The sequence below is a fragment of the Physeter macrocephalus genome, chromosome 14, assembly GCF_002837175.3.
Source record: "Physeter macrocephalus isolate SW-GA chromosome 14, ASM283717v5, whole genome shotgun sequence".
Taxonomy (NCBI): domain Eukaryota; kingdom Metazoa; phylum Chordata; class Mammalia; order Artiodactyla; family Physeteridae; genus Physeter; species Physeter macrocephalus.
The window spans coordinates 119,248,207-119,263,518 of record NC_041227.1 but is presented as its reverse complement, the minus strand read 5'-3'; the positions used below and the strand labels follow the sequence as shown (position 1 = coordinate 119,263,518).

The following is a 15,312-nucleotide window of genomic DNA, read 5'->3' as shown; positions in this document are numbered from 1 at the left end:
TAACAACTGAAATTAGATTTTACTGTGACTGTAGTCTGATTGAATAAGTAGGTGTAAAAGATTTTTTTTAGTTAAGGTAAGTATTATATATGTACATGCTGAGGTGTTGGTATAAATATCTTTAATGCATGTAGTATTCTAGAAAATACAGCCTTTACAACTGTCTGAGTTTATGATTTTCTTAAAAACTATATTTCGGAATTCCCTGGCGGTCCGGTGGTTAGGACTCCATGCTTTCACTGCTGAGAGCCCAGGTTCAGTCCATGGTTGGGGAACTGAGATCCCACAAGCCTCGCGGTGTGACCAAAAAAATTTTTAAATTTAAAAAATAAAATAAAAATTACATTTCAAATGGTGGGGGTACATGAGCAAAAATGTTGAAAACTGTTCTATAGACTACAGGAAGCCAGTGTTTTCATAATCTGGATTTGTTTCACTGATTTGCAAATAATCTCATGATCTGGCCCCAACCTACAGAATGTAAGCATTTCCTCTTGAATCACTGTGTTATTTTATCTATGTGTTATGGCTTATATGATGGCTGTTTATGACCTTATTCTCCATTAGTTAAATTTTAAGTTCTCTGAGGATAAGGGACCATGTTTTTCTTCCTGCTCTATCCCTCGCACCTTACAGATTGTACAAGTTTTTGAAAGGAGGGTAACGAAAATAGGAGTCTGGGGAATGCGAATTGTATGGGATGTAAGATTTACTTACTGGCATGAGAAGAAAACCCAAGGTTTTTTTAGCATCAGTAGTATATTATCTTTTTCATAAAAGGGCAGATACTAAATAATTTAGGCTTTATGGATCATACTGGCTAGGTTTAGTCTATGTTGTAACTAGGCAACTCTGCCCTTATAGCACAAAAGCAGTCGTAGACCATGTATAAGCAGGTGGGTGTGGCTGTTTCAATAAAACTTTATTTATAAAAAGTCATTACTGATAAACTATCCTGGAGAATCCCATCTTCTAATTGATCAAACAGTAGATGACTATAATCCCCTCATTCCTTATCTGTTCTTCAAATGACTGGATTCTTTCTTGGTCACCGAAATCTGTTTAGCTACTCCAAGACTTACTATCATGACTCCCTTCAACTGTAAGAAAGGCATGGTATAATATTCTTGCTGCCACATGACTTCTAGTAAGAGTGGAAATATTTAGAAAACTTGAAACATATGGATAGCAAGCTAGGCAGGGGTTTAGGTCAGGAGTGGTGGAGCAGTAAATAAACTTTAGAACATAATGAGTATAAAACACTAAAACATTTTCCTCTGTGCTTCAGATTCCAGAGTCATTGACATTTACCCTTTCTTGCCATTTGGATTATAACTTATATAACTTAAGATAATATTTGTATAGAGTTTTATAGTTTACAAGCACTTTTCTTATACTTGTCTCATTTGCTTCTCTCAGTAATCTTGTAAAGTTACTTCAGTTTTACAGATCAAGAAATAGGCTTAGAGAGGTTTCGGTTTATCTCAGGCTACATAGCTAATGTAGAAGGCTCCAGAATTCAAACCGAGGTTATCTGATACCTGTCCTTCTTTTCACTATAGTTCATGTTTCTCCCCAGCCAGGATATTAAGAGAAGTCAGGTTTCTACCTGTTTCCAGACTCTAGCTACAGACAGAGACACCAGGATGATTTGGGAACATTTCTTGAGTTACTCTCTCAGGATTACAATATTGAATTGTATGGTCTCATATTTGAATAAAGAAGGCTGAAGCCTATAGCTGTATCTGATTCTGATAAGGTCTCTTCCATACTCATTGAATATCAGCTGATAAATATGTTGATCATTCCTTTGTCAACAGTACTACCATGTATAGTTATGAATTCTCTCTCCCATCCCCCAATCAGATATGCCCAGAACATCTGCCTGGCATCTCCTGTTCCATCATTCAGCATCTCTACTAGGAGGTACCCATTCCCTATTAACACTTTCTGTTCTTCTGACTGCATCGTATCTATAAATCTGACTGCTGCCCTTACACTTCCCCACTCCATTCCATTCCAAGCAACTGTAGGTAGCAAATGAGGGGGAAAGGAAGGAGACCCCTTTCTGTGGTCTCTGTGGTCTTCATTTTCCTGCCTGCCATTTCTCTGTGTGTGTCTGTCTTGTCTCCCCCCACCACTTTTTCCCCCTCCTGCCTTTCCCCCTTCTCTCCCCTGTCTCTGACACACACAAATACACACACACACACACACACACACCCCTCCTAACCATGACATTGGGGTTTGGACAAGCGAGTTGGTCATTAAACTCTCCTTATGAGACTGTACAGGGGAATAGTATATATACCAAGTAGAATGATTAACATATCTGCCTGTGGATAAATTGGACTTTCTGTGGGTTGATTCGGGGACCTAATTAAGTGTATCTAATGTTGTGACTATTGGGATAATTTTGACTCGATCCAAACAACTGCCACATTCAGAATCATATCTGTTGTAAACTGGAAGATTCCCAGGGCCACAAAGATGTGAATAGCACCTCCTAAAGTATTGAGATTCCCCAAATATCTTTGTGTAGAATAGTGAGTAATGGTGAAGACTAGCAGCCAGCACACCTGTGTGGGTCAAACATGTGCTCCAGACCTGACCTCTGGGCCACCCCTTTGCAGCCTCTTCTCTAGAATATATTTAAAGATGGCAGGACTTCCAACTTTTCATTTTCGTGTAGAGTTTCACTAATGTTTCCTAACCAGTTTGTGTACTTTGTGAGGATGGGAACCAACTGCAGCTCTTAATCTTAGAGTTCTATCTTCCATCTTGCCACACCTCAGCCGCTACCATTAATTTGAGGAACTACTTCCTGACTGGAAGGTGGAGACTTTAGGGTGTGATAACCCTTTAGTACTCCCAAAGGAGGAGCTTGTTTCCTTATTACCTCACCGCGGCACGCGGGATCCTCCCGCACCGGGGCGCGAACCCGCGTCCCCTGCATCGGCAGGCGGACTCTCAACCACTGCGCCACCAGGGAAGCCCCCCAACTGCAGCTCTTAATCTTAGAGTTCTATCTTCCATCTTGCCACACCTCAGCCGCTACCATTAATTTGAGGAACTACTTCCTGACTGGAAGGTGGAGACTTTAGGGTGTGATAACCCTTTAGTACTCCCAAAGGAGGAGCTTGTTTCCTTATTACCTCACTTAATCAAGCCAGTTAATCCTTAGCTTGAAATGTAGAGGATGTATAACCTTGGGGAAAAGAATGTTTAGATTTAGGTTTGTACTTAATAAGAGCACCACCTGCTGGCTGTGAAGATCAGTGCTCTTTTGAGAGAGCTTGCCAAGACAATTAGCTGTATGCATGAGGCCACTGCACCTTACCAGCAGGAGGAGGAAGTGAGCATTACAAAACACCACAAGAAAGTGTTCTTGAGAAAATGGTGGACAGTAATGAGTAAAACAGGTTAATCTTGGAGTGTCAGACCCTGGTGGGCCTGAAGTTAAAGTCTTTTCATTTTGTTTGAGGAAATAGTAACCTAAGAGGATGTTTCCTGTCATTGATCTGCACTTCAAGGATCTGCACCTTCCTATGTTTGATAATACGCTTTAATAGCCATTACCTATGCAGGTATGCAATGTGTGGAGTCCTCTAGCTGAATGGGTCCCTACTGTGTTCTCTTCCATTTTTACAACTCTTTGCTTACTTTCAGGTCCTCTATATCCAATCTATTTCAGAGTTGTAGCTCTGTGGATCCCAGGTGTTATTACTCAGAACAGGAACTCAGACCAGCAATTCCTAAGAGATCATTTTTGTTCACTGACTGGGGGGTTTAACTGAGTTTCTCTACTCTTATATGAAAGCAGTTAAAACACAGCAAACTTCTAGCAGCCTGAGTCCCTAAACAGTTTGTTATTATCCCTAACTGCTTATTCAGTGGGTTTATAGGGGAAGTTGCTCTTGGTTCTGCTAATACCTCAGCTCCAGAGCACAAGGCAGTGGCAGTAGTGGTCTACACTTGTGCCAGCTTCCACTTCAGAGCATTTAAATGAGGGGAGGGGATTAGGAGTGGAGTTTTAGTTGAAGACTCATTGATTTAACGTATTAGAGTTGAGAGACTCAGTAGTTATCTGGTCTAGCAGTAACATATAAGTGTTTTTTCTCTCTTGTGCTTAACTCGAATTGATTGATGGTGTCTGTCTGGATTTAATTAACTAATTAATTATTTGAGACGGGTCTAAGGTCTTGGGGTACAACAGAAAGAATGTTGCGAGTAGCCTGCGCCTGCAGCAGAAAAAAGAGGAGAGAGCTAGAGCATGTGTGCTAGGATGTTACCAGCTCTGATCAAGTCTTGCTGCCTCATTTTACAGATGAAGAAGCTAAAGCCCAGCTAAGTGATTTGTTCTTGTTTTCTCCTACTCAGTGATGGGACGAGGACCCGTGTCTAGGACTACTTATTTCCACCATAACCATATCCTATTTCCTTTTCTCCCTGGCTTAATTTTCAGGTTTGGGAGCACAGTGACTGCGGAAAATACAAGGAAAAGAAAATGAAACTACTATGCTTTTGTAGTCCCATTAAACAGCCTTTGCGGGCTTCCTTGGCAGTCCAGTAGTTAAGACTCCATACTCCCAATGTAGGGGGATTGATCCCTGCTCAGGGAAGATTCTGCATGCCGCGTGGTGCGGCCAAAAAAAAAACAACAGCCTTTGCCAAGGGGGAGTAACTCTCCTGCTGACCAAGGGGTATCCTGGGATATAGAGGAGGTGCTCTCCCACTTCTTGATCCTTCTTTATACCTTCAAGCTCAGCCCAGCTTTCAGAATTCCTCTAGACGATGCTTTATTTCCTATATACTTTTCCCCAACCACTCTGAGTTAGAGCAAGGAATTTTTACCATTAATACCTCTAAACTTAGTTCTTATTTGGGAGATTTTTTTTTTTTAACATTTGACCTTTGGGGGATGGGGAAATCAAACCATTTTATTGAGGGCCTTGGGTGGAATCTAGGGCTGGGAGTACAGTGAGTGCTGATATCGTTGGCCTGGCTGAAAGCTGATATATTTATGTTAAGGGTTGGGGTAGGTGAATTTTTTTTTAAGTGTAGAAAAGAAAGAATGATTATGGGAAAAAATTTCAGAAGATAGCACTGTTCCCAGAGATGTATCTTGTTCTTTGAAGTGTCATGAAATACATGGTCTATGCTATAGGAAGGAGTTTCTTTTTTACACTGCAGAACTCTTTTGAAAAATATCCTGTACTCTCCAGTTCCTTGGGAATAATTTGAGAAATATCATATTTCACCCCAGAATTAAACTGCTCCATTCTCTGGGCCAAAGAATAATTTCATGGTGTAGTGGCTAAGTGTATATAGGTTTTAGGATTTTACAGATCTGAGTTTGAAAGTTGTTTGTTACTTACTAAACTGTGTAACCTTGACAGTTAATTCACCCTTCTGAATCTGTTTTTTAGCTTTAAAGGGAGCATAGTAATGTTTACATCATGGAATTGTTACGAAGATTAAGTAATACACAATGCCAGCCACAATATAATGGGTTTAGTAAATGTTCATTTCTTCCCCTCTTCTTTGCCCCCCATTCCTAGCTCAGATTAAGCACATCAGATTAAGCTATCCTCCCTGGGTACCAAAACCCCAATAATGTTTAGAAAATACACTAAATAAACCTCTAACAATTCTAAAAAAAGAAGGCATGCCATTGGTGAATAGAGTTTGGAGTGATTTTTGAAAGATGGAAAACAAACAGGATAACTGTGAAGAAATAAAACTAGAAAAAAGGAGAGCCCAAAGCACATGCTTTTGAGTAAACTCCTATGGGGTAGGAGCTGGTAGGGGAAGGTTCTTTGCCCACAGTGAAAAAGGACACAGAAGTAGGGATGGGACCTGGGCATTTGCCTGGGTGATAAGTTTGGACTTGTTTTGGAATATAGCTAGTTTGGATTTTTCCCCTTTTCCATAAAGCGGTGGTGTTTCATTCTGTGCTACAGCAGCAGGTCTGGACTCAGGGGCTGGGACCTTTTTTTTTTTTTTTTTTAATTTGTTTTATTTATTTTAGTTTTGGCTGCATTGGGTCTTCATTGCTGCGTCTGGGCTTTCTCTAGTTGCAGCGAGCAGGGGCTGCTCTTTGTTGTGGTGCAAGTGCTTCTAATTGTGGTGGCTTCTCTTGTTGCAGAGCACGGGCTCTAGGCATGCAGGCTTCAGTAGTTGTGGCACGTGGGCTCAGTAGTTGTGGCGCACGGGCTTAGTTGCTTCATGGCATGTGAGATCTTCCCGGACCAGGGCTCGAATCTGCGTCGCCTGCATTGGCAGGCAGATTCTTAACCACTGCGCCAGCAGGGAAGTCCCAGGGGCTTGGACTTTGACTATGTCCCAGGTGGTTAATGATTCCCAGGAGGAACTGGGAGCTAAAGAGAGATGTTCTGGTCTTCAGATTAAAAAGGACCATGGAAAGTTTTTCAGAACCCTGAAAAAAGACCCACACCTACAACCATGGTGGTGAAGTTTCAGAATGAGACTATAAAAAGGAAAATGTAAGTTTCAGATTGCCACTAGAGAGGTTCTAGCCAGAATAATAGGACAAGAAGTAGAAATAAAAGGCATACAAATTAGAAAGAAAGTAAAACAGCTTTTTGTAAGTGACATACTTGTGTATGTAGAAAATTCTAAGGACAACACAACAACAAACAAAAACTTAGTAATGGATTTATTAGCAAGATCACAGGATACAGGTCACTATATTAAAAATTACTGTATTTCTACATACTAGTAGTAAACAATTACAAATTGAAATTTTTTAAAGTGCTGTCATGTATAATGTCATCAAAAATATCAAATTAACAAAATATGTATAAGAACTGTACAGTGGGGACTTCCCTTGGTGGTCTAGTGGTTAAGACTCCGCACTCCCAGTGCAGGGGCCCAGGTTTGATCCTTGGTCAGGGAACTGGATCCCGCATGCTGCAACTAAGACCTGGCGCAGCTAGCTAAATAAGTAAATTAATTAATAATAAATAAATAATTTTTTTTTAAGAACTGTACAATGAAAACTACCTAACACTGATGAGAGAAAATTAAAGAAATCCTAAATAAATGGAGACACGTACCACGTTCACGGATTGAAAGACTCGGTATTAGAGTTCTCCCCAAATTGACCTATAGCGTACCACAACAAGCTTTTTTCCCCAAAAAAAAGTTTAAAGAAAGAAACAGCACCTACAAGTGAATGAGTCATATTCCATCTTATTGGTGACATTGTAGTAATAGCTTTAAAGTCTGAGAGAAAACTGGTTTTAATCTAGAGATACTATTTCTAAAGAAATTACTCAAGGCCACATTCTTAGGAAAATAAGAGAAGAAACTAACAAAATGTAAAGATGCAAGAAACAGTGTTGAACCCCCAAAGAAGGTAAAAATTTATAATTAAATCTAAAAGATTAATTTGTGATATTGAATATTAACGAATCCACTTAAAAACCTAGATAATCTCCAGGTGGGAGGTGGTAAGGGTCTGGAGGAAGGAGGGGGGAGAATAGTATAGTTCTTATTTAGGGGAAGATGTAGTACCCAGTACAGTGCCTGATAAAATAACAAGATGGTAAGTAGTTGTTGAATGACTATATCCTGATTAACTTTATGTTGATAGAAAGAAGTAGGGTGAAATATTTCAGTTTCTAGAAGGATAAGAACAGGATGTTTATCAATCTTTCAATAGTGGAACACAGGAACAAAGAAAAGTTCATCAATCCAACAAAAGGTGTTTTAGATTTTTTTGTTTGGAACTTGCAAATAAAAGGCAACAGTGACTTGTCTGTGAATAAAAGAATGACCTTCAGTAAAGTTCCAATAAACAGATCTTCCACATGACAGTGCTTGCCCTGCTTGGGTCATCCTGCCACTGGGCAAATAAAAGGAGGGTGCAGAGTGGGTCTCGCTCACCGGTGAGCCAGAGTTGCTGTGAACACGCCTCACTTTGTGAGAGAAGAAGAGCCCAGAGCCCAGGTGTCTAGACTAAAACCGCAGTGTTTTGTGTTTCTTGCAGATGTTCCTACAAGCCTGCACTTCCAGAGCATGCTGAAATCTCAATGGCAGAACAAACCTTTTGACAAAATCAAACCTCCAAAAAAGTTTTCACTTAAGCACAGAGCACCCATGCCAGGCAGTCTCCCTGATCCAACTCGTAAAGACAGGCACAAGTTGGTCAACTCCTTCCTGACAACAGCCAGTAAGTTTCAGGGGTCCAGAGAGTCCTCCAATTACTTTCCTATTCCTTTTATGTTCTCAGGTTACTGGTATGGCCATGGCACTGTGTCGGGGTTGGGAGAAGCAGTTGACTGACGTAAATTCAGCTCACAGTCTTCTTTTCCTACTTGTCTTAGATGCTCTCGGATAGACTGTGAAAGCTATTCCAGACACCATGTATCTTGGGGCTCAGTGAAAAGCCAACTGTGGCATGGCATTGGGTCCATCTGTGGGCAGGCTGTCTTCTGTAGTCTGGTGTCACATTTTTTTCTGGTTGAGAGCCCTGTGGGCTCCCTGGCCTGTTTTGGCCAGTGTATTATTTACCAGAAGCTTCAGTCCCAGAGGACTGTCCTGCTGCCCTGGGTGTCTATCACTGACCTAGAGAGAACTCAAGAGCTCGGAACTCAAATAAGAAAAGATTGAGAGAAGGTGTTTCACAGCTCTTTTTCTGTTCCCCTCTTCAGAGCTGTCCCATCACCAAACCCGGCCTGACAGGACCCACAGGCAGCACTTAGACGATGTGGGGGCCGTGCCTATGGTGGAGCGAGTGACAGCGCCCAAAGCAGAGCGCTCGCTCAACCCGCCGCCACCTGTGCATGACCCAAACCACAGCAAAATGAGATTGCGAGACCATTCATCCGAGAGAAGTGAAGGTAGGGCCAGGCCCGGCACCTCTGCCTTCATTTGCACCTGCTCAGGGCTTTCTGGGGCAGCCTGGGCTTCTTATAATTGCCCTTAGCTTTGTCCTTCACTTTCTAGGAAGGCAGAGTAGAGGGGCCCTACTGCTTCTAAGTGTAGGTCACTTCTTACTCTGTAGCAACCTCTGCTCCATCCCTACCTCCCGTCAACCAGTTTGCTTCATCTTTTTATCCTTTAGGCTTAGAAAGCATTTTTGCCTTTACTGCATATTGCTGGCATTCCTGGCTTGTGCTGGAAGTAGAGCAGGTTGAGGTAGCCACGTATTCCTCTTTTCTGTTGACTTCTGCAGTGTTGAAGCATCACACGGACCTGAGCAGTTCGAGCTACTTGGCGGCCACCCACCATCCACCACACAGTCCCTTGGTGCGACAGCTCTCCGCGTCATCAGACACCTCTGCACCTACCAGCTCTAGTCCACAGGTTACAGCCAGCACGTCTGTAAGTACCTGCGTGGAGTTGGACAGCCCCTCTGCAGTGACAGCTCATTCCAGTGGGTCTGGAGGACAGTGTAGAGAGAGGGTTGTAAGGGCCAGGGCAGTTATGGGGACTCGACTCATCTTGGCGTATTGGTCTTTTTCAAGTCAAAGTGGTGCTGTTTGATCCTCCATTACATTGTTTTCCTTGAGTTGTTTTTCACAGTAGAGATGGATCTGAGCTGAGCCAGCCATAGAAAGCCTGATGCAGAGACAAATTCTTGAGTGATCTGTGACTATTCAGGATGCGTGGGACTAAGTTTCACACAGAACTCAACAATATCATGACTCTAACTCTGTTGGGCTAAGTAAACATGAGAGGAGGGATGAAAGAGAGAATGCCTGTGGGCATTGGAGACATTTGATTTTCTTGTTTTTACTCTCCTGGGGAGTGGAGCTGGAGTGCTGAGAATAAACACTGGGTGTGTTAGGGTGCTTACAAGGGAAGCGGGACATAGAGCCCATGTTTTTTAGGTGTACAGAGCAGAATTAGAGATCCCGCAGGCCACACTGGCAGTACTGACATGTAGTGTGCTCAAAACGGCAGGCTCTTTGGCCCCTGATCAGCTTTTGTGGTACCACACTCCACCCCGAAAGCTGTTTGCACGGCTATTCCAGGCACACATTCACATTAATATCATTCTAGTGTTTTAATTCCTCAGTGTGTGCCTCCTTGAACACATATACCTGTAGCTGCTTTGTGCCCACTAAAAGGGTCCTTTATATAGTAATAATAATAATAATAATGGAGATAGTAAAAATAAAACGATTCAACTGTAATGTTTGTTGTGTCAGCGCTGAGTGCATTATGTGTGTTACCTCATTCAGTCCTGTAATGAATGCCCTTTGAGGTGTAGGTGGTATAAAAGATTCCCGTTTTGTTGGCAGGGAAACTGAGTCTTTCCAAGGTTAAGTAAGCTGCATAAAGTGAGGTGACTTGTGAGGGTGGAATTGTGATTCAAACCCAGGCGGTCTGACTGCAGAGCCAGTTCACTTACCATCATGCTGCACAAAGTGAGCCTAGGTTGGGGCATTGCAGAGGTGACTTATACAGGTGCTTTGAAGCCCCTTCAGAGCTTATATCAAGAAACTTGTAAGCCCACAAAATGTGCTCACTGAGCTCTTGCGGTGAGGTAGGAATTCTTCACATTGTTCTGTCTTTACTCTTAAAAATCAGAGTCTTTTCCAAATGACCTCCTTGTTCCTCCCCCCCCCCCACACCCACAGATTTTGTCTCCATAGGTGTTGTAGTATCTATCGGTTGTCCATTACTAGGGGGTCTCAGAAAAACCAAACTATTTCAAAGAGGCTAATTCTAATAGAAGTCTTCTCTGAGACTTGGTGAGACTTCAGTATTTTTTCACCTGCCGCCCTCTTGTGCCTGGAGAATGTAAACTTAGGCCTGGATCACTTGAAATTTTTACTTATTGTCTAATGAGTACAAATTTTGTATATAGCACTGGGCTGACCCTTAAGGCTCTTGCTGCCAGATTTTTTTCAGAGAATCTGAATTTATGTAATAGCAAGAAGAGTGATAGGCCAGATAGTTAAAATAAGGTAGAGAAGCTACAAGACACTGGAGAAATGGTGGGGGAGGAGAGGGATGGGGTGTATGTGGTAGTGCTCCCACAGAAAGCCACAAGAGCTGATAGACGCACCAGAATCACCTCCGTAGCCTTTTTTCTTTTCTTTCTTGGAAGCCCTGGATATTCTGATTTGGTAGTTAGAAGAGAGGGGTCCCTGAACCTGTTTTTTCTTTTTCTTTTTTAAATATACTCCTCATCTTGCATCTGATGTGCAGCCAGGTTTGGGAACCACTTTTCATTCCCATCACCTGCCCTCCACCTCGTTCTAAACAGGAGAAAGGAGTTGAGTTAGATCAAATGAGTGCCTTATGGAATTGGGAATTCTAAGTGTAGGGTGGGAGCTGGAGCCTGCTGAACCCCACAACCCGTTCCTGTCCCTTTGCCTTGAAGGCACTAACAGCAGGCCCAAGAAGATTCAGGGAAAGTACATACCTGTTTCTGCCAGCAGTTTCACATTCATTCTTGACCAATATATAGGGAAAGCTATCTCCTGAGGCTTTCTTAAGGTACACTTCTTGTAGTGGGGTGTATAAGTTCAGCAGAGATGTGGCAGAGGCCTTTGGGTGTGAGGTCACTAATCCTCAGCCAGGCAAGACTTGCAAAAGTCTCTTCAACCATTTTGGGTAACCAGTTACCCTAAATTTGTGAAGTCAGTGACAGTCTGTTCTTACAGACAGAGGAGAAGACTGAGATGAAACAGGTTGTAATAATCTGAAATCGTAGGTGACAGCAGCTAAAATCCTGGCCCAGGAAACATTGCCTTTCAACATTTTCTGAGAAGGTCCTGAAATGATATGATGAATCAGTCATAGATTCCCCTCTAGGAACAGAGAGTAGAGAGGTTAGCTGTAGGGAACAACCTCTTGCCCATCTTCCTTCACTCTGGGCTGGCCACACTTGGTGGTTTGGGTTTGAATGTAGCCTCTTAGGTGTCTGCAGCTGTATTGTCACCATGGCAGCATGTTTGTCATCCCACTGTTTCGCTCTGGGCTCTCACAGCTCAATCGCCAGTCTCTCTGTTTCAGGGCAGGGTGTTTGCTATCTGGGCACAGGCAGCTCGTGGACATGCCCCTCCACCTAAGAAACCATGCCCTTTGGCGCCCTGCTTTATTCCTCCTCCGATCTCCCGCTTGCCGCAGATAGCCACCTCCTCCTCTGATATTGGATCCTTGTTAGTCTTCTTTCCCAAGAGTTTGATCTTAACTTCCTATAGGAGCGAATTTCCTTTCTCCAGGAGTGTGAGCTGTACAGCCAAGGCTTCTTCATGCGTTTCCCTCCACTCATCTCTGTTGATATAGCTAGAACGCTCTCAGCTCTTTCCCTCAGAATAATAGCCAGAAAGGGGACATCACATAAGGGCTGAGCAGATGGTGGGTACAGATTTAGCTGAAGAGTTCAGATCTACGAGAAGGAGGTGCTTCCATGACAACCAAGGTTAGATGATCCGTTGAGCTGGGCCTGTCCTTCGGGCATCTTTCAGGGTAGGGGAATTCATCTTTTTAACCTGAAGAATCACCACTAGGCTGAAGCATTGCTTTTAGGATCCCCCATGGGTCTGTGTCATAGACAGATAAAAGGGGAAGCAGAAAGGAGGATTTAGTTTGGGGGGGTGGTTGTTAATAAGGCTGTGCGTGGAGGAGTAGAAACCGTGGCAATTGACTCAAGGCCCCAGGATACCCACCCCAGGATACCACTTCAACAGAAGTCTCTTTTCACGTGAGCCCGTGAAGAAAGAGGGTGCGAGTGAGACTTGTGAACAGAAAATACTCCTCAGGACCACTTAGTATTTCCCCTGAGCACTTTGCTGTTGGGGGACTATCTCCTAGGTGCAAGCAGCTGCTGCCATCCCTGCCTGGGCCCTACCCAAAGACCCAGATTCCTGGTTATTGGTGATCCTGTTTTAAATCTCAGATGTATGATTTGAGGGCTGTAGAATTGTTCCTCCCTCTTAAACTTGCCTTTGTCTTACAGCAGCCAGTAAGGAGGAGAAGGGGAGAGAGCTCCTTCGATATCAACAACATTGTCATCCCAATGTCAGTCGCTGCAACCACCCGTGTGGAGAAGCTGCAGTACAAGGAGATCCTTACTCCCAGGTAGAGGCCTTGGGTGATGGGCTCTTCTTGCTGGTCTTCCTGTCATTGCCCCTTTCACTCTCCTCTGGTCACTGAGCTTTGGGGCCTAGCCTTGGCTGTTGTCTTCTCTTTAAGAGAGGGTCTACCTGATCAGAGTGAAATTATTTCTTTACATAATTTTCTTCCATTATATGAGCACCAACCAGACCACAGGCCACAAACTGGCTATAGACATGGTTTGTTTGATACATACAAATATGTTTTAAAATATTGAATTTGTTGTTAGCATCAAAGCAAGATTTCACATATGAATGTTTATTTCCAGCTTTTGTTGACACATCAAAAGATGGGGCAACTGTGTATATGCATTTCCTTGTGGTAGCAATCAGCTGGTGCTGGGTAGTGCTGGTCCCCTCTAAACAACTTCTTTTGCTTGAGTTTGTCAGTCTCTCAGCTCCAGTCCCACCCTCAGCCTGCTTCCCCTCTTTCTGCCCCCTTGTGCGCATTTGAGTGTGGGACCTCTTAGAGAGGCCCCAGGGCTAACTAAGCAGGCCCAGCAGAGAGCAGTGTCACTTGCAGGTGGAGAGCTCTCGTTCCTGCACGGATGTACTTATCCTGCCCCAGACTGCCTGCCATCTCACAGTTGTTCCTTCCTGGTTTTGCAGCTGGCGGGAGGTTGATCTTCGGTCTCTGAAGGGGAATCCTGACGAGGAGAATGAGGAGGTAATGGCATGGGCGTTCCCTCTTAGAAGAGCACACACACTCGTGGGTGCGCACACTGCAGATGCCTCAAGACCTGTGGGTGTCAAGTGCAAGCTCATTGTATTCCTGTCCTGACCAGGAAGAGCCTAGTGTGGGGTGGGGCTGCTTCTAGAATTGGTCTACGCACTTAAACTTGGCTTCCTGGAGGAAAGGGGGGATCGATGAAGATGCTCTTTTGCAGATCGAGGACCTGTCTGACGCAGCCTTCGCCGCCCTGCATGCCAAATGTGAGGAGATGGAGAGGGCTCGGTGGCTGTGGACCACGAGTGTGCCACCTCAGCGGCGGGGCAGCAGGTGATGGAGCAGACACAGGCCTCCCGGGCCTGTGGAGGGAGGGTCAACGGGGAGTTTGGACCCTAGCTCTGTCCATGCAGTTGCCACTTAGTTGTTCTTCATATTCATTCCCTGTTGATGGCTGAGAATGCAGACGTTCTGTGGTGTTTGTTGGGACTAATGAGGGTATAAGCAGTCAAATGCTGGACGCTTGCTGAGTGGTGACTGTCCAGTTCTGACAAACTCCGGTGCTCTCCCGGGGTCCAGGAGTAGGCTGTCTATGGCATTTGGAGGCTGATTGGGGGTTGTAGTGATTGGATTAGAGGAGCTTTGGAGGCCTCACCACAAGTTAACCTTCCTTTGAACAGTGGAGTTTGATTTTTTGTGGTCTTGCTTTACTTGGAAGAACTGTCCTACCCTCTCTCCCTTTAGTGTTAAAGTGAGAAGCCCTCAGGATTCTCAAGTAGAAATATTTAGGGCTCTTCTTTTTGCTTTTCTCTTTGCCTGCAGCTTTCAAATTCTGGGCTAGTTCCCCTTCCCCTGTGAATCCACTGGGCACTGAGCCCAGGGATTACCCCCAGCGTTGTTCGGCCGTGGCCTTTTCTTGGGATGACAGGCGTACACAGCCCTTAGATGCTGTGTTGTGTGCCTGCCTGTGTGCACAGCAGTGGGAGAAAGTGAGGGGTCTGTGGTTCCTAGGAGAGAACTGCTGGTGTCAGTCTGCCTCAGCTCCTCTGGTCAGGAAGCTTTTTTCATGCCTCCTCCCCAACCCAAAAAACAAACACATGAGAAATTCCCTATTACCCAGGCACTCAGATTTGCGCTTCTTGGTATACAGGTCTTACAGGTCATCAGACGGCCGGACAACGCCCCAGCTGGGCAGTGCCAACCCCTCCACCCCTCAACCCGCCTCCCCTGATGTCAGCAGTAGCCACTCTTTGTCCGAGTTCTCCCACGGGCAGTCCCCCAGGAGCCCCATTAGCCCAGAACTGCACTCGGCCCCCCTCACTCCTGTGGCGCGGGACACTCTCCGACACCTGGCCAGCGAAGACACCCGTTGTTCCACACCAGAGCTGGGGCTTGACGAACAGGTGAGGAACGCTGCCTTTCCGTGGGATTAGCGGGGTGGCTGATGGGATTGTTGGGTGACAGCACCTGCTCAAGATGGATCTTCTGGGGCTTCCCTGGTGGCGCAGTGGTTGAGAGTCCGCCTGCCGATGCAGGGGACACGGGTTC

The 15,312-nt window shown here is 44.5% G+C and overlaps 1 protein-coding gene across 10 annotated transcripts in view; it reads left to right on the top strand.

The window, feature by feature from the left end:
• The window catches only part of KANSL1 (KAT8 regulatory NSL complex subunit 1), a 179,972-nt gene that overhangs the window by 163,933 nt on the left and 727 nt on the right, over window positions 1–15,312 (top strand). For 3 of the 10 annotated variants that reach the window (XM_055090708.1, XM_028498078.2, XM_055090707.1), the window contains 8 exons: window positions 1,867–1,926; window positions 8,012–8,194; window positions 8,676–8,864; window positions 9,200–9,348; window positions 12,941–13,062; window positions 13,707–13,764; window positions 13,985–14,097; window positions 14,915–15,167. In XM_055090708.1, coding sequence (XP_054946683.1) covers window positions 1,867–1,926; window positions 8,012–8,194; window positions 8,676–8,864; window positions 9,200–9,348; window positions 12,941–13,062; window positions 13,707–13,764; window positions 13,985–14,097; window positions 14,915–15,167 — 1,127 coding nt within the window. The remainder of the gene's footprint in view (window positions 1–1,866; window positions 1,927–8,011; window positions 8,195–8,675; window positions 8,865–9,199; window positions 9,349–12,940; window positions 13,063–13,706; window positions 13,765–13,984; window positions 14,098–14,914; window positions 15,168–15,312) is intronic. The other 7 variants (XM_055090712.1, XM_024130010.3, XM_055090709.1 and 4 more) reach the window with 4 other exon arrangements.